The 26493-nt window shown below is 43.5% G+C and overlaps 3 protein-coding genes across 3 annotated transcripts in view; 1 reads left to right on the plus strand and 2 right to left on the minus strand.

Annotated features, from left to right (window-relative positions):
- Positions 1–1466: 1466 nt before the first annotated feature.
- LOC135071598 (caspase Dronc) lies at positions 1467–10345 on the minus strand. Its single transcript, XM_063965358.1, has 8 exons — positions 10042–10345; positions 9760–9937; positions 9206–9298; positions 8875–9003; positions 4308–4489; positions 3490–3678; positions 2706–2754; positions 1467–1823 (listed from the first exon to the last, which is right to left on the minus strand). The coding sequence occupies exons 1-8, from the start codon at positions 10171–10173 to the stop codon at positions 1552–1554; spliced, it is 1224 nt and encodes a 407-aa protein (XP_063821428.1). The 5' UTR covers positions 10174–10345; the 3' UTR covers positions 1467–1551.
- A 1157-nt stretch (positions 10346–11502) lies between these two features.
- LOC135071604 (selenoprotein M-like) lies at positions 11503–12332 on the plus strand. The gene is made up of 2 exons (XM_063965363.1): positions 11503–11668; positions 11753–12332. Exons 1-2 carry the CDS (start codon positions 11579–11581, stop codon positions 11993–11995), a joined length of 333 nt encoding a protein of 110 aa, XP_063821433.1. The 5' UTR covers positions 11503–11578; the 3' UTR covers positions 11996–12332.
- Positions 12333–12405: 73 nt separating this feature from the next.
- LOC135072096 (stalled ribosome sensor GCN1) overlaps positions 12406–26493 on the minus strand; it is a 56596-nt gene continuing 42508 nt past the window's right edge. The window contains 12 exon segments of the mRNA XM_063966047.1: positions 12406–12600; positions 13551–13709; positions 14045–14161; positions 14488–14637; positions 14639–14968; positions 15303–15371; positions 16208–16453; positions 16963–17169; positions 22005–22235; positions 22905–23226; positions 24279–24550; positions 25058–25603. Of these exon segments, the coding sequence (XP_063822117.1) occupies positions 12475–12600; positions 13551–13709; positions 14045–14161; positions 14488–14637; positions 14639–14968; positions 15303–15371; positions 16208–16453; positions 16963–17169; positions 22005–22235; positions 22905–23226; positions 24279–24550; positions 25058–25603 (2775 nt within the window). The 3' untranslated portion in view covers positions 12406–12474.

Genomic DNA, 26493 nt, shown 5'->3' on the forward strand with positions numbered 1-26493 from the left:
ACCTCGCAACCGATTTTGATGAAATTTGGCATAGAGATAGTTTGAGTCCCGGGAAAGAACATAGGATAGTTTTTATACCGGTTTTTGAAACAGGGACGCGCGCGATAAAGTTTTTCTGTGACAGACAAAATTCCACGCGGGCGAAGCCGCGGGCGGAAAGCTAGTTAGGTTATAATGTATAATGATGTGACAAATTTTTCACGCGGGCGAAGCCGTGAGCAAAAGCAAAAGCTTGTCCTATAATAATATTTATTTATTTTCAGTTCTTGGTAAAATAAAATTATTGTAAAAGTTATTGTGTAAAAAAAATATAATTTATTGTAGATTTAGAAATGCTCGATAACTAAAGAGATACTATTTGAAACTAAGAATCTTTCCACTACATTATAAAAAATATGTATAACCTTAAAGCCCCCTTTAATTCATAAATATAAAAATGCATAGAATATAAAGTTATTGAAAAGTGTTCTTTCTTGATTTAATAAGTCAACGACGGAATACAATAATAATGCATTACAGAATGTTGAATATGGAAGGGTGCAATACTATTAGAGAAACAGTGCTTATAACAGTATTGAATATTGCTTGTCATCCTACTTATATTCTTCAAACTATTTGGCCAAGTGGAGACATAAATTATAATCCATAAGTATAAATTAAACAACATATTTTATAAGTACACAGTGAGCTACTTATGAGCAAAATATGTAACATGATTACAATAATCAAAAATAAGTAAATGCATTTACAAATCTTACAGATTATATGGTACACTTACAAGGGCAGTGGTACGTCACGCACTATCGTCGTTACAACAATTCATTCCTATTATCACAGTAAACGTCCATCATCTAATTCTTACGAACATAATATTAGTAATGGTCCTATCATAAAACTTTCCTATAAATATGTTAGTTTGTAATTTCTTAGATCTAAGTTCAATAAATGATTAACATTCATAATACGTATAGGTAATACCGAGTAAGTATATAGGGATAAACAATTTAAAACGTTATTACCGATGTGTTATGCGTCGTATCTTCATTTAGACATACATTAACATTAGTGGAGCCCGTAATATACGTAATAAATATACCGTAAAATATACAGGGTGTCTCAGAATGGGTGAATCAAACTGATAGGGGGAGGTAGCTCTACTAATGTACTATCCCAAAAAAATATGAAAAAAAAATAAAGCGCATAAGGAAACAAAAAAAATTTTTTTGAAAAAGTGAAAATAAATCAGCTTTGCCTAAGTTGAGAGGAGTTTATTTGTACTTTTTTCTTACTAATATTAATTGTACATGATCGCTTCGTTTATCTGTAAACAAACTTTTGAAAATAATGACTAGATTTCGAATTTGGAGCACTTTACTTGAAAAAAAAATAATTCCGAACTCAAATATTTTTTTTTCATATTTTTTTGGGATAGTACATTAGTAGAGCTACCTCCCCTATCAGTTTGATTCACCCATTCTGGGACATCCTGTATAAAAACAGCTACCCGAGAGTTACACAACACGTGTTCACCTTTGCCCGTGTTTCGATAGTTCATACGGCGGGCTGGGCGGGCTGGGCAGGCCGGGTGGCGTCGGCGGGCCGGTCGCGCGGCGGGCGCGGCAGGCCGGGGTGCAGGTAGAGGCGGCGGTTGAAGCCCCAGCGTTCGATGCTGGACGTCTGGATGCGGAAGCGCTCCTCCAGCTGCTGGTCCACGAGCGTGAACAGCTCCACCACGTCGCGCTCGTGCGCATAGCGCGCGAACACCTCGCACAGCACCTGGATGTACCACGAGCCGTCCTTGCTGTCGCGGTACGACACGTTGCCTGCGAACGGCCGCCAACACGTTAAGGTAGATCTATGCTAGACTAGTTGAGCGCAAGCCGAGCCGCTCGCGGTGTCAAGTGACATACGATTAGCCTAAAATAATCACTCCTCAATGCGCCTCGAAATCCCTACAGTACCCGGCATTAAATAATGCACATCGACCTTTGGAAAGAGAATCGGTTTATTTCGGCTCGTAGAGCGTTATCTCTGTCGCACACTAACTATACGATTGACAAAACGTCATTGATAAAACATTATTCAATGAAAATACACACATTGTGAACCACTTTTCTTTCACGGCTATAAAAAGTTTTTAGCAATTAAATTCACAAAATCAATTGCACACATTTAAAATAAAGTTTGTTTACACTTTGACAAAACGTTATTGTCAGTCGTTGTTCAAGTGCGACAGTGATAACGCTCTACGAAACCGAAATTAGCCGATTGTCTCTTTCTAAAGGTCGATGTGCAATATTTATCGCCGGGTATTGTACCTTCTTCAAAAAAACTGACAATAGTTGAAGCACAGTCGAACATGAGCCAAAGGTTAGAAACGCGCTCGTTCGAGGCTCATAAGTCGATCCACACTACACGAATTTTGGCTCGGCTTGTCTAATTTTGAATAGCTAACGAACTACCACTCTCGAATGAGGGCTATCGTTTTAGCGCTCACCAGTTAGCGCCACTGTAGAGTAAGGTCCTGTCACTTGCTAGTAGCGAAGACAATGGCACCAACTGGCGAGCGCTAAAGTGGTAGGAGGACTATCGCATTTGCACTCATCAAGATGGCGCCACTGTAGAGTAAGGTCCTGTCAATCGCCAGGGGTGCCAACTGTTAAGTATAAAAACGATAGCCCTCATTGCAAGTGAGCGCTTCGTACCCGGCACGGTGGAGTGCGCGATGAGGATGTCGGAGTAGACGCGCGCGCGCTGGTCGCGGGGCGTGGGCGGCGGCGCGGGGCGCGGCGCGGGCGCGCTGCCGTAGGGCGCGCCGTCGCTGGCCGTGCTGCACGGCATCTGCAGCGTCGTCCAGTCCACCTCCGAGCCCCTGCGGGACAAATTATATACCTTATTCAGTGCCTTTTTATTCTGTGCTCGGATCAGAAATGAGGAGATCCGCAGGAGAACCAAAGTGACCGACATAGCTTGCAGAATCGCTAAAATCAAGTGGCAGTGGGCGGGGCACATAGCTCGTAGAGACGATGGCCGTTGGGGCAGAAAAGGTCATGAGTGGGGACCACGGGCTGGAAGACGTAGCGTGGGCAGGCCTTCTACTACGTGGACCGACGATCTGGTGAAGGTCGCGGGAAGAGCCTGGATGCGGGCAGCGCAGGACTGTTCATTGTGGAAAACCTTGGCGGAGGCCTTTGTCCAGCAGTGGATGTCATTAGGCTGAAACGAACGAACGAACGTGCCCTTTTCAGGACACTTGAAAGTAAATTCAAATACAGCGTCTGACGCGTGTCCGTGTACTGTTGGGACCCTCTTGATAATAATCTCAATAAGTATATGCAGGTGTTTATCGATGGATCGCTCAGAAGCCTGTCCACTCTTTCACGCAAACAAAAGATAATGTATCAAGAACGCAAACATTGAATGCGAACAGTAAAACGAAAGTGACCTGCAGATCTGGAAGATGAAGACCTTGGGCACGCCCTCGAGCGCGGGCAGGTGCAGGTTGTTGAAGTACTGCAGGAAGTCCTTGGTGGACATGAGCGTGCCGTCGTGGCAGCGGAAGTCGTTGTCCGAGCTGTGCGCGCGCGCGTAGCCGTGCGACGACACCACCACGAACACGCAGCCCGCCTCCACGATCACCGAGTTCGTCTTCAGCGACTCCAGCACTTCCACTGTCTCCTGGAATATAAATATTGGGATGTCAGCTTAAATACGACTACGACTATAGTCTGGTCCGGGAGCACGTAGAATTTTGTCCAATGACCCCAAGCTACCCATCCTTATCGCTCGCGCGTAATTGTATTGCTGTCGTGACTGTGCGACGGGCGCCCGCAGTGAGTGTGCGAGCGCGACAGCAACATAATTATGCGCGAGCGATAAGGATGGGTAGCTTGAGGTCATTGGACAAAATTCTACGTACTCCCGGACCAGACTACACTACAAACATTTTTGCAATTTTTAAGTTTTTTATCTAAGTCTACTTTTGGTGATCACTCACACCAGCAAATATCAGCTTATATCTCGCAAACTGTACTACTCCTGACCTCATCCTCTAAGTCTCCACAACTTGACGTCGGGTCCGAGTGACCCACTTCCATGTGGTATCCTTGACACATTTTATGAACACTGATAGCAATTGGTTTGTGGTTGATTTATATGCAGTTTGGTTTGTGGTTAACTTGTATTTTTTTACATTATTCAAGAAGTATCAGAAAAATAAATTCAAAAATTTTTGGGATACTGTCTAAATTCATGGCCATTGAGCAAGCCAGTTAAATCTAGTCAAAGTCAAAGGAGCCGGAGCTGACCTTCTTGGTGTAGTTGGGGTAGGAGCGCACGGTGAAGCCCATCTCGTCGAACAGGTACTTGAGCTTGACGCAGTCGACGTCGGCGCCGAGCCGCGGCTCCTCCACGCGGTTCGCGAACTCCGTGTAGTTGAACACCATCAGGGCGCCGCGCCCGCGGTCGCGCGTGCGGTACGCCTTGATGCCTGTCGTTACATAAACAACTATCAAAGCCCTGTTACTAAAGTCCGGTCGCCGAGCAGATAGAATTTCTTACAATGACCCCAAGCTACCCCTTTCTTATTGCTCGGCGACCAGACTTTTAAGAGCCATTTCACAAAAAAGTTCCGCGCGAATTTAGGTACAAACTGTCAAAGCAACGTAAAAAGAGTAAAAAGAACGCCGAAATGGACAAAAAAATCTTGAGCCGTGATTAAGACTTGATATAAGTTATTAATATTAAGGTAGAATAAGGTATTAAAACTTGATAAATTAATTTAAAATTTTAATAGAGTTTATGTAATCTTTCAAAAATTTTTATATTTCGATTAATAATAATGAAACACGAATAGGTATAATATGTAAAATATATATTAAGTACAAAATAAAGACAGTCACATAGTGAAAAAAAATGCCCTCTTACAGCTCTATCATCGGACCCTGGATATCATTTAGGGACGAAGTATTCATCAAGGCGAATCACACAAGCCCAAACTCCATGGGTTTCTATTGTTTTGTTACGGAGTTGCAATGGAGGTGGCCATTGCAACTCCTCCAGATCCATTATCAGACAGAGCTAAGAAATAAATAAATAAATATTTATTATTATTAAACAAATAACTAAAATATTTCATCTAACTATCTTACTTCTTACTAGTCTTACTAATAGTATAAATGTTACGGTTAATGTGATAAATTGAAAATTATTAATAATAACCGGTCATTATGAATAATTACCGACAGTCGCGGTAAAAGTGATAAATTAATCACATTTAACAGTGATTATTTAATAATTCAACCTTAGGACTAACAAATTTCATAAAAGAGAACAACATCTTGTGTACGTGCTCATGTACAGCCAAACTTTTGAACGTTTTGATATCATAATATATTAATATAATTTGGCATAATGAGTTTGGCAGGTTTCTTGCATAATATTACTTTTCCATGATGCCTATAACATAATGTTTTGATTTAAAGTTAAAAATAGGTTAAGGTGCGGCGGGGGTGGCCCTTGGGCCACCCCTAAGCCGCCTATTTAGTTTTATACACACATAAATGACCTCATATTAATCACATTTACCAAATCATGCGGTAATTATTCATAATAACCGGCGATTATTCATAATTTTCACATTTATCACTTTGACCGTAACATAAATACGAAAGTTTGAATGGATGTCTGGATGTTTGTTACTCTTTCACGCAAAAACTACTGAACAGATTTTGATGAAACTTTACAGTACAGCACAGCAGTACTAGGCAGTCTGTGTTCAACTATCACTCGGGTCGGACGTTCCTATCGCAAAACCGTTGGTTCACTCAGTTCCGATACGACTCTAGTGCTGTGTGTAATTATTCTCGTGAATACACTGAGTTTATTAATTTCTACGAGTGGATTTCATTTTGCCTGAGACCTACGCCATGAACCCTGAACAAGAAGACCCTGTCGCCAGCGACAGCGACATTTATCCATCCCTAGCGTTGACCAGAATTGTGCGCATACTCTGGAGCATGCTACATACAACTGGCCGTCGGAGAAGCATAGATTTCCCTTAAGTCTACTCCCGCTACCATATGGCACTCCGCTAAAACTCGTGAGGGCGCCAACACTTGCTTTTGTATCGAAAATTAGTATGAGCAGCGCACGTGGTTGCCCGTTGTAGGCTCTATGCAACCACGCTATTTTAAACCGTGGTCCCTAAGCATGAGATGGGAAACTGCACTCTCTTGAATTCTCTTTAATTTGATGGTATTAGGGGAATCCTAGGAACGAATACAGACTTTACAATGGAATCTCCTCATCAATGTTGAGACATTGCGAGTTGCAATGTTACGTTTTCTTGCAATCTGACCTTGATTTTTCAAACACGTGTCAAAATAAAAAAATAATTTAAATCAAAAGCTCTAAGGAATATTTAATTGACACCAATTTCAAAGCAAGCACAGATCACAGAAACTTAAGGGAGATGTGACAAGAGCCGCCCCCTTGAGCCTTGAGCTGGTGTCGCAACAATATGCCCAAAAACAGAACATTATTGCTTGTGAAAGCAATGATGACAGCAGCGACGTCATAATGTAAACAGTTTACATTGCTTGCATAGTACTAAAGATTATTCGAACGTTAAATACTAATACCAGAGTGTATAATGAGCACATATTTTGATTTCTTTGTGTGTGTGAATTTCTACTGCGACACTGAGTTTCGAACTCAGCGCATTACTTAGCTAGCATCTCTCTCTATGGAAGCAAGTTATCTCCAAATTAACATTCTACACCTTTTTAACCTAGTCAGGTAATAATTTTATTAAAATACGAAGCACTTTATCTATTAATAGGATATAAAATATATTTTAGAAGTTAATAAATTAATTATGCATAAAATATAAATGTTACGGTAAATATGATAAATGTGAAAATTATGAAAAATCGCCGGTTATTATGAATAATTACCTCATGATTTGGTAAATGTGATTAATATGAGATCATTTAATTTTATGTGTGTATAAATCTAAAAAGGGCCACCCCCGCCGCTCCTTTCGGTTTTTTTTTTTCTCTAAGAGATAACTTGGTATTGTCATTCTCACTAAAATGTCTCTGGAGTGGTGGCGTAGTGAGGCGGGTTGTTACATTCCCTCTAATATGGTCGAGTGAAGCGATGGCTGGTTCACTCGTCATGTCTGTGAACAGGCGCTGCTTTCGGGGACTGGTCAATCCAAGTTATTCCAATTTATGTATGCGAGTCATTTCTACTAGTATTTAGGTATGTAATCTGTAAGTCTAGATATTAGCACGTCACTACCTTGTTTAATATACCACGCAATTTTGTATACCCATTATAAGATACACTATACAAGAATGCATGGTAAATTCAGTGAACTGCTCCTGAATCGAATGTACCTACTACTGCTATTTCTATTTATTTATATTAACCGGCAGACAGTGGTGACTGAGTTTGTTGCGGCGCTTCTTCTCAGCACTTGCCAAATGTTGGTCTCGAAGCGCTGGTAGGGTAAAAAGATTATGAGACATGTAGAGGCTCCTTAAGAGCAAAATGACGATTTGTAAGAACTATTTATTAGTCTAAACAAATAAAGAAATTTTGACTTTGACTTTGACCTTAACTTATTTTTAACTTTAAATAAAAACAATGTTTTATAGGCATTATGGGAAAGTAACGTAACGCAAAAAACAGTCCAAACTCACTATGCCAAATTATATTAATAAATGATATCAAAACGTTCAAAATGTGAGGCTGTACATGAGCGCTGTACACGAGCCGGTGTTCTCTTTTATGATATTTGTTAGTATTAAGATTACATGATAAAATAATCACTGATAAATGTGATTAATTTATCACTTTTACCTCGCCTGTCGGAAATTATTCATAATAACCAGCGATTATTCATAATTTTCAATTTATCACATTAACCGTAACAGATAAGTTTACCACTTACATACTTTTTTTAATAATTTATTTATTATAATAAATACATACATAATATACATAGTTACACCCAGACCCGTCAAAAAAATTCATCCTTTCAGTTTCTGCTCGGCCGGGAATCGAACCCGGGACCTCTCGGCATATTAGTCCGTTTCGAACCACTACACCAAACGGCCGACTTGAAACAGGGACCTCTCGGCATAGTATCAAATGTATTTGGTCGCCGTATAAATCACCGTTTCACGACACGAACGCACGTAAACGTCATGGCGGGAAAAGTGACACAGGTCCTGCCTTGACGGGCGCTCGCGCCATACTAATCGATGTCGGCTTGCGTATTGTAATTTATACTGATATTCACATCAATATTTTGACAAAGTGGTTACTAATATTTAAACAATAACTGTAGAAATCTATTCTACAATGCATATTCTTTATTTTGGGATACTTTTATTGCAGTTATTGCTGTGTTTTTAAACCAAAAACCACGATCAAAATGTGACGTTAATCTTCAAATTTGCCAAATTATTTTTAAATTTTACTCAATAATGGTAGTGAAATTCAAGAATCCATTTCATTAATGGACAACAAGAATATATGTCCGATGATTACTATATATTTGTAAGCTTATTATATGAGCATAAATAATAGATACAGGACTTTGAAATTGAGTCTGCGGCAATTTTTCCGTAAAATGGTTGTGGGAGATGGGGCACTGAGAATTAAGCAAAAGAGTTTTAGTAAATCCGTTTCATTAATGGTCAACACTAAGGATTGACCTATCTTTCGCAGTTATTCAATAATATCTGGGTGTTGCTTAAGATAGTAATTCATGCTTCCAAAATCTTAGAAATTCGCACGAAAATGTAAAATGGCTCTTAATGATTTAAATTTTTTGAGAAACTTTATTTTAGAGCTTATTACCTGAGACTTCATCATCGTCGTCGTAGTATTTCGTACTTTTAGTCACATCAAAGTGTGGGATCTTAAAATCTTCATGTGAATAGTTCATTTCAGATTCTGTTGGTTTTTGGTTGACCTTCTCTTCATTAGCTATAAGAAAAAAATACAACAATATTTTAAATGAAGCAAGCACAAAAAATGTAGCAGATTTTTTGATATAGCAAAAAATACAGCATACTTACAAATATTTAAAACATTAATCCCAAGGTACAGACATGACAAACAGTTATACATTTTAATATATTTAATATATTTTTTGAGTGGTTGTGGGCAACTTACGTCTGTTACTTACTTTTTTGTGGATCAATACCAGTTACAGGTTTAGTCCTCCCATTACTAATGCTGATGAATGGCTTTTCTTCTCGGGTTCTTGGTGGTAGTGGTCCTACAAACATAAATCCAAAATTTATTAAGAAAATTAAAGATTGTAACTAGGTATTTGGTTTAGGTCCAATAGTTAGCTAATAATGGCTGGTGTGGCAAGTAATGATTGAGTATAAAATAAATGAGAATAAAAAGCAAATAGAGTAAAGGTACTAACTACATAATTTAGATGTCACTGCATTATTAGATGATTGGGATCTTTTTTGAGCCATATGTATAGAATTTTCATGAATGTCAGGATTTCGATTTATACCCATATTCACAAACATTACTATGAGGTCTCACAGTGCGCGTGGACTCACAGGGTGACACACCAACCAATCACAGAGCTCTATTCAACGCTTTTTGGCAAATGAATGTTTGAACTTTGAACTGTGTGTTCGATTTGCTGCTTCAGTTAAGCAAGCATTGTTTGTGAATACGGGCATTAGATTCTTTAGTTTGATAGAAGTGAATACTTGCTTGGACTCGGCCTGTCCTGCGCGGAGTGCAGCTGGCTGTCGGGGTCGAGGTCGCGCACCAGGTTCCAGTAGCCGGCCTCGGTCAGCGCGTCCACCAGGTGCGCGAAGGCGCGCGGGCCCCGCGTCATCACGTCCAGGTACAGCTGCCGCTTGCGCTGCCGGGCGTCCTTCTGCGTGTCCTGCCACATGTATACTAAGGCTATAGTATATTTTGAGGATAAGCAAACGCCTAATGTGAATTGCATCATGTTTATTTTTTTCATCATTCTTGTCTAGAACTTACCTTATACCGCTCGATCATTTGCTCAGAAAAAACACCCTTCTCGTATAGAGCTGATACCATGAGATCCAGGTCGGTCTGTTCCACGAGAGAAACATAATTGCTTTGTATGGCTCCTCTGTGAACGTCTTCCATTTCTTCAAAGTATCTTTATAAAACACCGCCACATTTAAAAACTGCGACTTGTTTTGTCAACAATGTATTTATTTACTTCTAGTATTTTGCTAATTACTTAGTATTTAACTTGGCAAATTATTAAATTAAAATTATAAATGAGCAAATTCCACAACAAACAAAAACACTGTTTTTGACACTGTCTGAGAATCACAGAGTAGATACAGCAAGTTGCTAGTCAAAGCGTGCCATTCCGATATGTCCAAATGGACATACATGGTCGAGTGATGTTCATGTAATCCGATTACAACAATCGGATACGATGATTTTACGAGGACAGTAGTACGAACACGGTAGAGAGAAGAAATTATTTACGGATTGAGAATTGTAATTAACAGCAACGAGTAACAAATATGTAATTAATTAGAATAAAGTAGCAGAAGAAGAATTATAAAACAAGTTAGATCAGTGATCGCGGAAGACAGAGTGCACTGTATAACGTCGAAATATACAAATCAAGAAGTTAGGTCAGTGATCGTAGTATACACTATTACTACTATGTATACGACGCCCGAGATTTTGTCGTTTAGAAATATCTTCAAAACTAGGTACCTGACTTAGCTTTATGAAAAAAAAACGTATTGGCAAAACTACGCATTTTTACATTTATTAAAAATAAAAAGCTTGAGTAAAATCGTCTTTATTTTATGAAAGTAGGTCATTTACTTACTAGGATATTTAAAAGTATGGAATTAAGTATGAATTACTAGTAGTACTATTTAACATAATGGAATAACGATCATTACTTTCATAAACATTAGGTACCTACAACAAAAATATTATTTGCAAATTAATAATGTAGAATTGTAGAATAACGTCTACCGCTACATAATTATTTTAATTCACAGTCAAACTAGCTATAAATTTAACAAAATATCAGTTTTATCGGAATTAATTAATTTTTGAATCGAGTCACACGATATCATTCGATGACTTTGCGAATGCAGTACGATGATACGATTACTTTTACGTTGCGGCAATCACTAAAATTCGCTAAAATGACACTAATGACGTTTAAAAAGTGGCACGCTCGGCTTCATACAAATTTTGACACATGCTGCATCTATCCTTATCTGTGCTGAGAATGAATGATGATTTCATATCATATGAATGAAGTATGAACGAATGAATGGATGTTTTTTTTTTAATAGTAGTTTTACGGCATTGGAAATGTATGGTTATGATGATGTTCTGTGAAATCACTGTGATTTTTCACATGACATGAAATAGTTCATGTCTCCAAAGAGAACATTGCCTATCGTTCGTTCACAAAAGTCACTCACTTCTGACGTTTAGAAATCAATCATTCATTCAGCAAGCAAGTCAGGAGGCAGTTGTGTTGTTTGTTTGTATAAAATTCACAAAAATGAAGTTATTTGCAGCAGTTATATTCAGTGTATTATTAACTACCTTGACCGCTTATGAAATATCCGATATAGTGTCGGCTAGAATCGAGGTATTGTATAAAAACGTGACCGTGTGTGCAAGCCACTTCATGGTTATTGGCGACCGTAGGTAATAAAGTTTTAAATCCTTTCAGAGTTGTCGAGGATGTTCGCTGAACAGGTTACCGGAGGTGAAGAAGTTCATAATGGATGACGCGCCGTTCTACGAGCGACTGGAAGTGAAGTTCATCACGGGCGCGCCCCCCGAGCTGGTGCTGCTGGGCGAGGGCGACCGCGAGCTCGAGCGCCTGCCGCTGTCGCAGCTCAACCGTCAGGAATGTAACGATCTCGTCCAGGAGAAGGGCTTTGTGAAAAAATCTAAAAAGTCCGACCTCTAAATAGCGCAATACCTAGGTTTTAACATGGTATTTCGCCCACATTCCAAGATTGATTTATAAGCTTCCAGTGTAGTAACATACTTGACATACGTAAAGCAACAATATTTAGAATACATCGTCCTGTGTATGATAATGTGCAGACGACGTCACATCGCAACTCTGATAAACTCTGGTATCACATATTTTAGATCCAGTGTTGTCGACTGTATGTAAATTTATAGAAATAAGTATGTATTCCATATTTTACAAGATAAAAATAATTTTGAAATGCATTTAGTAATAGTGTACAGTTTAATATTGTGATGTAGGAATGTAATAAAGCTGTTTTTGGAATTCAGATTTGGTTTATTGTCACCTCATTTTATTGAATAACTTAGAAGTTTAAAGGATTTAAAAAATAAAAGACATGGTATTGGTAAAGAGAGTTAAATATAATATGAATATGAATAACATGTGCGCTCGGGGCCGGCGGCAGAGGCTCAGGTGAGCAGCGTGCAGTCGAGCTCCTCGTCGCGCGCGTGCTCGGAGTGCGCGCGCCGCAGCACGCGCGCCACCACGTCGGCCAGCGCCTCGCGCGCGCCCTCGTCCAGCAGGCTCACGCATTTCTGACAACAATAATAATACAATGAAGCCACGATAGCCGAACGGTGAAGGGGTCGGACTGGCCGACTCGTGATCCGGGGAACGCGGGTTGATATCATATTTTTCAGTTAGATGTGCTGATTAAATATGGATGAATTTAGTTACATAAAGTATACTTTAAATGATATTAAATTGCATTACATTACATAATATTGATGAGACTAACAAGATATAAAGCATTGTCTAATACATGTCGCATAAGTACTGCTGATAAAATTATCAAGAGTGACACAACATTCCTCTCAGAAATTGTGAACGCCCACAATAGCTCTCGTTACACTGATAACGCAGATAAAAAAATTGATAGTCATGATGGTAGACACTTGTTTCATCATATTGATGGCATAATTCGTTGTTAGAACCGTGACAATAATAACCGCGATATAAAAACATCGTTAACCTTGAACATTGCATCTAAATTACATATTACCTGATAAGATAATAATACATAGTTAAATACTAAACAGACCTTAGTAAATGCGTATGTGTAGTGAACACAGCCCTATCAGACATGTCATCAACTAAAGCCACCAATTTATTTAGATGGAAGACTTCGACTGACGTAATAAACAAGGTGTTTGGCGCAAGTACACTGTGGAAAATTAACCGAGACGGAGCCCTAGATCGCACACTGAAGAATGGGCGACGCACGGGTGGGGGTAGGAGAAAGTAACCGAGATAGTGTTCACACTATTACGTCATGGCCAATTTCCCGTATAGTGTATACTCGCACACTCACTGCGAGCGCCTGTCACACAGTCGCGACAGCAATATAATTACGCGCGAGCGATAAGGATGGGTAGCTTGGGGTCATTGGACAAAATTCTACGTGCTCCCGGACCAGACTATACTTGTGCCAACAGAGCTTATTACGTGAGGGAAAATCCACAAAGACTAAAAATGATGTACTGACCTGGTGGAAGGCGTCGTCAGCCGGCAGTCGCAGCACGGCTTTGAGAGCGAGCTCGGAGTTGGCGCGTACGTAGGTGTTCTTCTCCTTGGTGCCGTTGACCAGCGCTGGCAGCAGCGCGCGCAGTACATCCGCGCCACCTTCCCAGCCCGCTCGCGGTTCCTGCCAAAACAAACTCGTGTTTATTACGGGGTTGTACAGTCCACATTACCTTGCTCAATTTGACAAGTTGTAGCTTGTCATCATGTCTGCTCAGGATTTTGTTAGTAAAGCCTGGTCCGTGAGCACGTAGAATCCCGTCCAATGACCCCAAGCTGCCCATCCTTGTCGCTCGCACGTAATTATGTTGCTGTCGCGCTCGCACACTCACTGCGGGCGCGCGTCGCACAGTCGCGACAGCAATATAATTACGCGCGAGCGACAAGGATGGGTAGCTTGGGGTCATTGGACGGGATTCTAAGTGCTCACGGACCAGGCTTTAGTGTGGTGCAGCGTACCTGTTGGTCGGCGGCGTCGGGCGTCTCGCCGCACCACTCGGCGGCGGCGGCGCGGCCCACGAGCGCGCCTGCGGTCGCCATTAACTGTTTCACCTCATTGCTCTGGTGGTTCATGCTCTGAAATTATAATACAACATTATTAATAGGATCAAAACTAACAATTTTGTTAAACCTAAAGGTACAAGACCCTTAGAAAAATAACACGTTCAGTTCAATCATCGCAACAATCGCTCGCTTTCCGTTTACTGTCTACTGTAGCAATGTTAATGTAGACTATATTAGTGAGCGTTTATGCTACATGTGGCGCCACTCCGCCTACCCTCACGAACTGCTGCAGCAGCGCGGGTGGCGCGCGGCCAGCAGGTGGCGCAGCCCGTTGCAGGCGGTGGCACGCCTGGCGAGCCACGCAGGGAGTAGTGTGCTGTGTACGAGTGCGGTCCTACCCTCACGAACTGCTGCAGCAGCGCGGGCGGCGCGGGGCGGCGCGCGGCCAGCAGGTGGCGCAGCAGGTAGGCGGCGCCGCGCAGCCCGTTGCAGGCGGTGGCACGCCTGGCGAGCCACGCAGGGAGTAGTGTGCTGTGTACGAGTGCGGTCCTACCCTCACGAACTGCTGCAGCAGCGCGGGCGGCGCGGGGCGGCGCGCGGCCAGCAGGTGGCGCAGCAGGTAGGCGGCGCCGCGCAGCCCGTTGCAGGCGGTGGCACGCCTGGCGAGCCACGCAGGGAGTAGTGTGCTGTGTACGAGTGCGGTCCTACCCTCACGAACTGCTGCAGCAGCGCGGGCGGCGCGGGCCGGCGCGCGGCCAGCAGGTGGCGCAGCAGGTAGGCGGCGCCGCGCAGCCCGTTGCAGGCGGTGGGCACGCGCTCGCTGGCCAGGTACGACAGCAGCGTCTTCTCGATCTTCTCCTCGAAGTGGTCGCGGTAGATCTGGGAACACACGAGTGTTAGCCATGACGGACATCGAAAATTATGGAAAGGAAAATATATAAATAAATAAATATTAATATGGTGCGTCCACACTGGGCGAATATGCTCGCGCGGCAAACTCGACATCTTGCTCACTCAAGAGCAGGGTGAGCAGGATGTCGAGTTTGCCGCGCGAGCATATTCGCCCAGTGTAGACGCACCATTAGAGAGTTGGTTAACTTACTCAAAACAAAGAATAGGCGCGTTCGTTGTTATTTGCGTAGTGTCAATAAAAAGTCAAAAAGTTGTGGTACCCGTAATCCTAACTACATTGAGAAACAGTCACGTCACTTACCTCAGCAGGTGATTCCTTGAGCGCGACGAACAGCGCAGCAGAACGGCCGTGCGTCAGAAGCCAGTCGTCCTGGAACAACAATCAAAAATGAGTTTGATATATTTGTACTTTTTTCATGTTCAATTTACCATCACGCCGCCCCGGCAGAAGAGAAGTGTGTATAGTCCGGTTGTTGAGCACGTAAAATTTCGTCCAAGACCTCGAAGCTACCCATCCCTATTGCTCGCGCGAAATTATATTGCTGTCGCGACTGTGCGACGAGCGGCCGCAGTGAGTGTGCGAGCGCGACAGCAACAATTACGCGGGAACGATAAGGATGGATAGCTTGGGGTCATTGGACGAATTTCTACGTGCTCGGCGACCAGGCTTTAGTGTCTATAATCAGCGTCAAATAGTTCGTGACACTCAAAATGACCAAAAACTTAACAACACAACCTTTTTCCAATTGTAAAAAAAAAATGTGTTGCGAACTTTTTAGCTACTTTGTGGGTGACGAAGTATTAGACGCCTCGTACCTGAGACGTGGTCGCTTACTATGGGCCTCATAAGAAGGCTCAAGGTCACTCAAAGAGCGATGGAGTGTGCTATGCTCGGAGTTTCTCTGCGTGATCGAATCAGAAATGAGGAGATCCGTAGAAGAACCAGAGTGATTGACATAGCCCGCAGAATCGCTAAAATCAAGTGGCAGTGGGCGGGGCACATAGCTCGAAGAGCTGATGGCCGCTGGGGCAGGAAAGTTCTTGAGTGGCGACCACGAGCCAGAAGACGTAGCGTGGGCAGGCCTCCCACCTTGTGAAGGTCGCGGGAGGTGTCTGGATGCGAGCGGCGCAAGATCGGTCTTCGAGGAAATCCTTGGGGGAGGCCTTTGTCCAGCAGTGGACGTCTTTCGGCTGAAACGAACGAACCTGCGCGGGCTGGTGGTGGTGGTGGTGCGGCTGCTGCTGCGCGGCCAGCACGTGGTGCAGCAGCGCGGCGTCGCGGTGCGCGGGCGGCAGGCGCGGCAGCAGCGCGCCCAGGCAGCCGCCCACGGCCTGGCGCGGCGGGTCGTCGGGGTGCGCCAGCAGCGCCGGCCCGCTGAGGGTGGTGAGCACGGCGAGTGCGAGCGGCTCCGACATCTTGTCGCCGCCGCCGACGAGCGCGCCTCGCAGCGCCTGCGCGGTGGGCATGACAAGTTATTTACCCATTTATGCAAGTTTAAATGAAGTGAAGTTTTATTTTGAAATCATGAAAGGATAAGAAGGCATCAAATTTTATCGAAGTCGATGTGCGCAGCGATGCTACGTTGCCATTTTGCCTTTAACGCACGCGTGTGAGGATAGAAATATAGCACAATGAAACATTGTAAATAACTTTTTTGTTTCAATTTAGAAGTTGTAGACTTTTCAATCACAAAAACTAAGAAATTTCTTAGAAAGTACAAAATGTTACTGAAGTTACAATAACTGAAAATGACCATTTCTGACTGCTTTTGACCAATTTGACCGTAAATAACAACTCATAAAGGTAGCAGGAAAGCGCTGGATGCAGGTCGCTACCAACAGAAATCAGTCTATAATTCTACATTCAGCAGTGAAGTGACGTCCTATGGCAGAAATAATGATGATGATGACAGTCAGTCAGTCAGTGAAATTCAGTGAGTTTAGTAACATTGTAGACTAGCCTGCAGCATGGTGTCGCGCACGGCGGCGTCGTCGAGACGCACGCCGTTGTGTAGCTCGACGAAGAGCGGGTCGGCGCGCGTGTGGATGAGCACGAGCTGCGCCAGCGCCTGGCCCGCCTTGATGCGCACGCCGCGCGCGCCGTCGTGCAGCGCCTTCAGGAACGTCGTCTGCAGCTGCGGCAGGAACTGCTTCAGCATCGACCCCACCTGCAACACAAACACGATTAAGTCTGAGGTCTGGCCGAAATTCTAGTTTCTTCGTTCGTTTCAGCCGAAAGACGTCCACTACTAGACAAAGGCCTCCCCCAAGGATTTCCACAAAGACCGGTCCTACGCCGCTCGCATCCAGGCACCTCCCGCGACCTTCACCAGATCGTCGGACCACCTAGTGGGAGGCCTGCCCACGTTACGTCTTCCGGCTCGTGGCCTAGTTTATTACCAACAAAAGAAAAAACCACTATAGTACTTTGGGCCACAGTTTCAGCTACCCATTTCCATTTTTTTTCTCGCTCTCATCAATAAACGATTCTTTGCGATAGAACATGACCGGAAATGGGTAGCTGTAAGTGTGGCTCATAGTACATCACAATATCATTCGGGAGACAGCGAAGTGAACTTCTTCTAACACTTCTGGGTATACAAAAAACCGGCCAAGTGCGTGTCGGACTCACGCACAAAGGGTTCCGTACCATTGATTTATGAAATTAATTATTTTTTTAATTTAAGTTATTTGTATGAAAGATTACGCGGTAATAAGCGGTTTACGATTTACGAGGTATTAAAAAAAAAACTACTTACTAGATCTCGTTCAAAACAATTTTCGTTGGTAGTTTTTATAGTAATGTACTATCGGGGACTCGGACGCCTTGACACCTTAAGGGCCTAAATTGTTTGCACACACACGCTCGATTATGCTCCGCCCCCGTTCATTCATGTTTCGGGTCTAAGCAGCGTCGGCGCACCACTGTAGATGTTTGCCCTAGCAAACCAAGCTCTATGTAAAGCGTTTAGGATTGAGTATTGCTTATTACCCGCATCCGTAGCGCTCGTTTGGCAACGTCGCATTTTAGTGAATTTGAAACCCAATAAAGAATCGCTACAAAATATTATATGAGGCTTCGTGTAAAATTTGAACTAGCGATTGCCCGCTCGGGTCACAAAATTGGTATCGCACATTCCGAGGTAACTGTGCAATTTCCCGAGAAAAAAGTAGCCTTTTCTATAATTATTCTTGATATTAAGAGTGTAAATCTCATGATATTAGTTTAGCTAGTTAAGGCGAGTAATACAAAATCATACAGTTACTTTCGGATTTTACTTATTACAATATGTTATTGAATTAATTAGTAAAGAATTAAAAAATATTTGTGCCTTAAAAACAATTTTGTAAGATCTGGCTACATAATAACTTTCTTAAATCCTTGAATGTAAATAAAACCTTAATAGGTTTCTATTTATTTTTAATACATTAGCAACTTTTGTTTTCCGTTTTAAAGAAACACTTAATCAACGTTATTACAATTTAATACAAATATTGCACTAGGTAGCAATGATCCAGGTAATTGGTTATCGTAAATATTATAATATTAAGTTAGTTTTATTTCAAATTCATTTTTTTATTGCACATTAAGTGTCTTTACACAAGGTCTTAAATCAATAACAATTAAACTTCAAACTAAATAATACTTAAACAGTTAACAATGTATAGATAAGTTTGTAAGTAAATATAAGAATTAAGAATTATTTTGAGAGGCATGGTTCAGTAATCGCGCGGAGGTCAATAAAAAGGCAATCAAACAGTCCAATTACTAGCACGGGTCAACACAAAACAAAATCAATCGGTTATTGATCACAAAACTTCACAAAAAAACAAAGGAGAGAATATGTCGACAGTTCGCCAAAGCAAAAAGCAGACAGACCTCGTATAAAAACACAATATTAAAAAAATACATATCTATTAGTTTGTAACCAAATTCTATTATTAAAATTCTAAGGCTGAGTTGCACCATCTTACTTTAACTTTGACAAACGTCAAAAATCTGTCAATCTCCATACAAAAAGCACCGTTTACCGTTTATAGTTACGGTCAAAGTTAGGTGGTGCAACTCAGCCTAAAACTAAGAAAGATTGAAGAAAAAGAAACATTTCGTTTTAAACCTTAACCGTATGACAATAAAGTGCACAATGGTATTTCGTATTGCAACCTAAGCCCTGATTGTCTCTTATTGGTCGTAGTAAAAATACAGTGTGAGTCACGTTAAAGTGTACATATGAAAATAGATGAAACTAGACCTATTTTTATCGATAAAAAAGAGGTCAAAAAATTTTTGAGATTTTTTTTTTAATTTTTATAGAATTTTTTTTCTTCCAATTACTTATTGTAAAGAAAACGTAATAACTTTTAAACTAAGCGGTATATCCTGATAAAAGAAAAACAGTAATAATGCTAAATAACACGCGATACAAAAAAAATACATGAAATACCCAGAAAATGCCAACAAATAATAAAAAAATATACTTTTTGAAAAAAATCTGCTTAAAAATTCGTATTTTTTTGGGTATTTGATAAATTTCTCCAAAAAATGCCCCTATAACAGGTGGTTTTTATTACTTTTTATTATTTTCTATCGTATTACTTTTGTAAAACCCAAAATCGCATGTCTCTATCCCTATCACAACGTTTGCAATGATCGTTTGAACTAAGCCTCTCCGGGCGCGCCATTCAACGCTTCGTTAACAAAGAAACTGAAAGTGACTCTCGATTTGTAATTTTGATAAAGACAAGTTAGATTTCAATTAAAAACAAAAGATTTCGAAGTAAAATAAGCATTTTAGTTAAAATTAAAATTGTCTCTACCTGTAGCGGAGAAAAATGTGGTGGCAGGCCTTTGTTCAAACGATCATAGCAAATGTTGTGATAGGGATAGAGACATGCGATTTTTAGTTTTACAAAAGTAATACGATAGATAATAATAAAAAGTAATAAAAACCATCTGTTATAGGGGCATTTTTTGGAGAAATTTATCAAATAACCAAAAAAATACGAATTTTTAAGCAGATTTTTTTCAAAAAGTGTAATTTTTTATTATTTGTTGGCATTTTTTGTGTATTTTATGTATTGTTTTAGTATTGCCTGTTATTTAGCATTATTACTGTTTTTATTTTATCAGGATATACCGCTTAGTTTAAAAGTTATTACGTTTTCTTTACAATAAGTAATTGGAAGAAAAAAAATTCTATGAAAAAATAAAAAAAAATCTCAAAAATTTTTTGACCTATTTTTTGTCGATAAAAATAGGTCTAGTTTCATCTATTTTCATATGTACACTTTAACGTGACTCACACTGTATAGTAAAATGCGTAACCAATTAGAGACGGGGTGAGCACGTGACCGGAGCGATGCGCTTACGTTAAAATTTCTACAAAGTGGTCAGGCGGAAGAGTCCCCGATAGTACATCATATGTTCTTTTTAGATTTTTCATTTTCTTATTTTTAGAAGTTAGAGGGGGGTGGGGCCAACTTTTTTCCACTTTGGAAGCGTCTGTCACGCAAACTATTCGGTTTAGAAAAAAAATATTTTAGAAACCTCGATATCATTTTTGAAGACCTATTCATGGATACCCCACACGTATGTGTTTGATGAAAAAAAAATTTTTGAGTTTCAGGTCTAAGTATGGGGAGCCCCCAATATTTATTATTATTTTTTTATTTTTGCATCAAAATCCTAATGCGGTTAACAGAATACATCTACTTACCAAGTTTCAACAGTATAGCTCTTATAGTTTCGGAAAAAAATGGCTGTGACATACGGACGGACAGACAGACATGACGAATCTATAAAGGTTCCGTTTTTTTGCCATTTGGCTACGGAACCTTAAAAAGCACCGAAGTTTACACGGATACTTGGCTACGTAAATATGTAGCCCAGGGGAGAGTGTTCCGCAATGTTGGGACATCACTACACCGAGTAACTTTTGTTTGTATTGAGATATCAAAATAAGATACACTAATAAACACAACAAAAAAAAAAATAAGCTAAAAATCTCAAGCTTACTTCATAATGGAACATGTTTTACCTTGGACAATAGGGAAGCCAGAGTCTCCAAGACCGCGGCCTTCACACTGAAGTTGAACCGGTCCCCAAGAATACGGATGAGCGGTCCCGTGATGTGCACGACGGACGGCTGGATGGCGGCGGCGGAGGTGAGCTTGATGATCTCGCCCAGCATGAGCGCGGCGTTCTCCTCTTCATAATGGAACATGTTTTACCTTGGACAATAGGGAAGCCAGAGTCTCCAAGACCGCGGCCTTCACACTGGAATTGAACCGGTCTCCCAGGATACGGATGAGCGGGCCAGTGATGTGAACGACGGACGGCTGGATGGCGGCGGCGGAGGTGAGCTTGATGATCTCGCCCAGCATGAGCGCGGCGTTCTCCTCTTCATAATGGAACATGTTTTACCTTGGACAATAGGGAAGCCAGAGTCTCCAAGACCGCGGCCTTCACACTGGAATTGAACCGGTCTCCCAGGATACGGATGAGCGGGCCAGTGATGTGAACGACGGACGGCTGGATGGCGGCGGCGGAGGTGAGCTTGATGATCTCGCCCAGCATGAGCGCGGCGTTCTCCTCTTCATAATGGAACATGTTTTACCTTGGACAATAATGAAGCCAGAGTCTCCAAGACCGCGGCCTTGACACTGGAGTTGAACCGGTCTCCCAGGATACGGATGAGAGGTCCAGTGATGTGAACGACGGAGGGCTGGATGGCGGCGGCGGAGGTGAGCTTGATGATCTCGCCCAGCATGAGCGCGGCGTTCTCCTCTTCATAATGGAACATGTTTTACCTTGGATAATAAGGAAGCCAGAGTCTCCAAGACCGCGGCCTTCACACTGGAATTGAACCGGTCTCCCAGGATACGGATGAGCGGTCCCGTGATGTGAACGACGGACGGCTGGATGGCGGCGGCGGAGGTGAGCTTGATGATCTCGCCCAGCATGAGCGCGGCGTTCTCCTCTTCATAATGGAACATGTTTTACCTTGGATAATAAGGAAGCCAGAGTCTCCAAGACCGCGGCCTTCACACTGGAATTGAACCGGTCTCCCAGGATACGGATGAGCGGTCCCGTGATGTGAACGACGGACGGCTGGATGGCGGCGGCGGAGGTGAGCTTGATGATCTCGCCCAGCATGAGCGCGGCGTTCTCCTTGTCCTCCGGCAGCCCGTTCAGGATCGACTCGCGGAATAACGGCAGGAGGGGGGATATGCCCTGGTGGGAAGAAAAGTTTTAATGTAATTATTGTATGGAAAGTAGGGTCTGCTTGATAGACGACTTGTTGATGTTTGAACCATATTAAATAAATATATAATAATATCCTTGGACATTTTACACTGCGCTTCTAGTCTCAAACTAAGCAAAGCTTGTACTATGGGTACTAGACAACGGATATAAACATAGGCACTTAAATACTTTTTTTTGTAAATACATACATATTATACATAGAAAACACCCAGTTCAATACAAACAAATATGTTCATGCACACAAATGTTTGTACTGTGCGGGAATCGAACCCGCTACCTCCGGAATAGTAGTCCGTTTCGAACCATTACACCAAACGGCCGACTAAATATTGCTAGTTTTTGGGGGTATGTGTTGACGCGCCGGTTTCTACCCGGTCCGGTGGCAGGTCAGTACATTGCCGGGCTGACGCCGGATCGTGTAAGAAGCAGCTCAATAACATTCCCCCTTTTTTTCGTTATTATTTCTACTCTAACTATTTACACAAGTCTTAATATTATGAGCCAAAATATTTACATAAGAGATATAATATGAGCTAGCCGGGCTAGGATACACGCCGTGATAAAATCTATGGGCTAAAATAGCACGACAAAAGCTTATCACGGCGCGCATGCTAGGCCTACAGGAGTCGATCGTACCTTGGGCATGCAGAATCCAGGCAAGAGATCGCCCTTGAGATCCGCAGCGGCTAGGCGTAGAGCCGTTCGCACGTCAGGCACGTGCTGGATCATACGCTCGGCGTCCAGCGTACGCGTCAGCGCTGCCATCGCTTCATACGCCATGCACAGCAGCTCGCGCTCCTTGTCGGCGTACAGCGCCAACAGTCCACGCAGGAGCGCCGCCACGTGAGGCGCCAGCTCGGCGCGCGTGTGCGCCACGAATGCGCATAGCAGGGCTGCCGCCGCGCGCCGTCGCGGCTCCTCGCTCGTGCGGATCGTTTCTAGCAGTGTGTCGATGATGCTGTTTAAAGTGAGGTTCATTATTCCTTGTAGATAAAAAACCTTTTTTTAATTATTTGAAAACAAACACTTGCATCACAGGGAGTTGAACTCCTAGTTTTTTTTTAAATTTCGTTATGGGTCCAAGACAGTTTAATTTTCTTTGCTTTTCCTGGTTGAGTTTTTATTGGCGGTCAAGCTGTAGATCCTGACTACACAGATGTTGAAGCGGTGGGAATGAGAAGTGGAAATAGTCCCGTTTGTATCTCAAGTAATAGGTAGCAAAAATGCGGTGGAATGCGCGCGTATCTCGCGCCGACGCATGCTCGTGCATCCGTCCGGATTGAAATGTCAGTTAATCAGTTGTAAACAATTACGACTATCAAGAACTGTTAAGAAAATACTTTATTTTACGGACGTGTAAGTGGGCTCCGATGCGCGTCGGTCAGTAGATATCGTCCCTTAGGCAGCACGAGTTGATTCCATCCATTACCTTCTGCCTTTTTATTAGAAGTTTTTTTGTAATTCCTTTGTAAAAAAGCAATACACTATTTTTATACCTTCTAACTCCAGCTGCGTCGGTGACAGGCAGCAGCGCGTCGCGGCAGTTCTCCAGCTCCCTGGCCTCGTCAGGCCGGCCCCGCGCCGCCACCAGCGCCGTCAGCAGCGCGGGCAGCACGCGCGGCAGGTGCCGGCCCAGCGCGCCGCCCGCCGCCGCCGCCAGCGCCGACAGAGCGCGAGTGTCCACCGCGTTGCCGCCCGGGCCCGAGCCCGTCAGCACTGGGACTAAGTACGGGAGCACTGATGACGTTACCTCCTGACTCCAGCAGCATCAGTGACAGGCAGCAGCGCGTCGCGGCAGTTCTCCAGCTCCCTGGCCTCGTCAGGCCGGCCCCGCGCCGCCACCAGCGCCGTCAGCAGCGCGGGCAGCACGCGCGGCAGGTGCCGGCCCAGCGCGCCGCCCGCCGCCGCCGCCAGCGCCGACAGAGCGCGCGTGTCCACCGCGTTGCCGCCCGGGCCCGAGCCCGAGCCCGTCAGCACTGGGACTAAGTACGGGAGCACTGATGACGTTACCTCCTGACTCCAGCAGCATCAGTGACAGGCAGCAGCGCGTCGCGGCAGTTCTCCAGCTCCCTGGCCTCGTCAGGCCGGCCTCGCGCCGCCACCAGCGCCGTCAGCAGCGCGGGCAGCACGCGCGGCAGGTGCCGGCCCAGCGCGCCGCCCGCCGCCGCCGCCAGCGCCGACAGAGCGCGCGTGTCCACCGCGTTGCCGCCCGGGCCCGAGCCCGAGCCGGTTAGCACTGGGACCAAGTATGGCAGCACTGCGCGGGACTTGATCGCCATCACCTACAAAAGGCAGGATTTATTTTGCATGGACAACAAACAGCATACATGTAAGAATTACTGTTTAAAACATACGCTTTAAACAAACAGTAACATATCATTTAGATCGGGTCATTGTGGAAGGCAGTATCAATAACTTAGTGATTCTAGTATAAGGGTCCTCGGCCACTAGACACGGGGATGTATGGTGACCGGTAAAGAAGGACCCGTGGCGGCAGCACACGCATGTGAAGGAAGGAAGGAAGAACAGGTCCCCTGAAGCCAGTCGTCACTTGCTTAAAGCCACAGTCTGGAGCAGAGTCGTAAAAGAATGTCTAGGGTGTTTAGTCCGAACGATAACTCGCAGTTCCGTCGTGAGATTATAATGAGCAGACCCTGCCCATCTAACAGCTCCCTGCTTACATACCTACTGGCCCGGAGGAACCAGTAGATATGCAATTTCATGCATTTCCTGAGAAAAAAACACTATCTGCTAGCTTCCGTTGTTGCCGACGGTGGCGTGGCACGCACCTGCTTGAGCCCGTCGAGCGTGGCGTCGGCGAGCTGCTTGTCGGGGTCGTGCAGCGAGCGCAGCATGTGCGGCAGGATGTCGTCCAGCGCCTTGTTGCCGACGGTGGCGTGGCACGTACCTGCTTGAGCCCGTCGAGCGTGGCGTCGGCGAGCTGCTTGTCGGGGTCGTGCAGCGAGCGCAGCATGTGCGGCAGGATGTCGTCCAGCGCCTTGTTGCCGACGGTGGCGTGGCACGTACCTGCTTGAGCCCGTCGAGCGTGGCGTCGGCGAGCTGCTTGTCGGGGTCGTGCAGCGAGCGCAGCATGTGCGGCAGGATGTCGTCCAGCGCCTTGTTGCCGACGGTGGCGTGGCACGTACCTGCTTGAGCCCGTCGAGCGTGGCGTCGGCGAGCTGCTTGTCGGGGTCGTGCAGCGAGCGCAGCATGTGCGGCAGGATGTCGTCCAGCGCCTTGTTGCCGATGGTGGCGTGCAGGCTGTCGAACGCGCGCGCCGCCGCCAGCCGCACCTCGGGCAGCGGGTCGCACAGCGCCGTGCGGACCGTCGGCACCTAAAAAACAATAAGTTACACAATCAATCCATATGAAGTAAAAAGCAGATGGCGTATTCAAAACTAAAACCTACAACGGTTAAATAAATGTGCTTAGTGTTGGAGCCGACCAAACCCATTGTCACCCTTCTGTCTCGCGTTATCCGCGCCGTACACTAGAATTGATGGCTACCGTCTTGTGGCGTGATCTGTGTGACAGCCAATCAGAATAGACCTACGATCGCGTGATATCCAGGAAACAAATTAACGCGCTGCTACCCCTACCGTTAAGAGCCATTTTACATTTTCGTGCGAATTTCTAAGATTTTGGAAGCATGAATTACTATCTTAAGCAACACCCAGAGATTATTTAATAACTGCGAAAGATAGGTCAATCCTTGTTGTTGACCATTAATGAAACGGATTTACTAAAACTCTTTTGCTTAATTCACAGTGCCCCATCTCCCACAACCATTTTACGAAAAAATTGCCGCAGACTCATTTTCAAAGTCCTGTATCTATTATTTATGCTCATATAATAAGCTTAAAAATATATAGTAATCATCGGACATATATTCTTGTAGTCCATTAATGAAATAGATTCTTGAATTTCATTACCATTATTGAGTAAAATCTAAAAATAATTTGGCAAATTTGAAGATTAACGTCACATTTTGATCGTGGTTTTTGGTTTAAAAACACAGTATAAACTGCAATAAAAGTATCCCAAAATAAAGAATATTCATTGTAGAATTAATTTCTACAGTTATTGTTTAAATATTAGTAACCACTTTGTCAAAATATTGATGTGAATATCAGTATAAATTACAATGCGCAAGCCGACATCGATTAGTATGGCGCGAGCGCCCGTCAAGGCAGGACCTGTGTCATTTTTCCCGCCGTGACGTTTA

Source organism: Ostrinia nubilalis, chromosome 5 (genome assembly GCF_963855985.1).
Source record: "Ostrinia nubilalis chromosome 5, ilOstNubi1.1, whole genome shotgun sequence".
Lineage (NCBI taxonomy): Eukaryota > Metazoa > Arthropoda > Insecta > Lepidoptera > Crambidae > Ostrinia > Ostrinia nubilalis.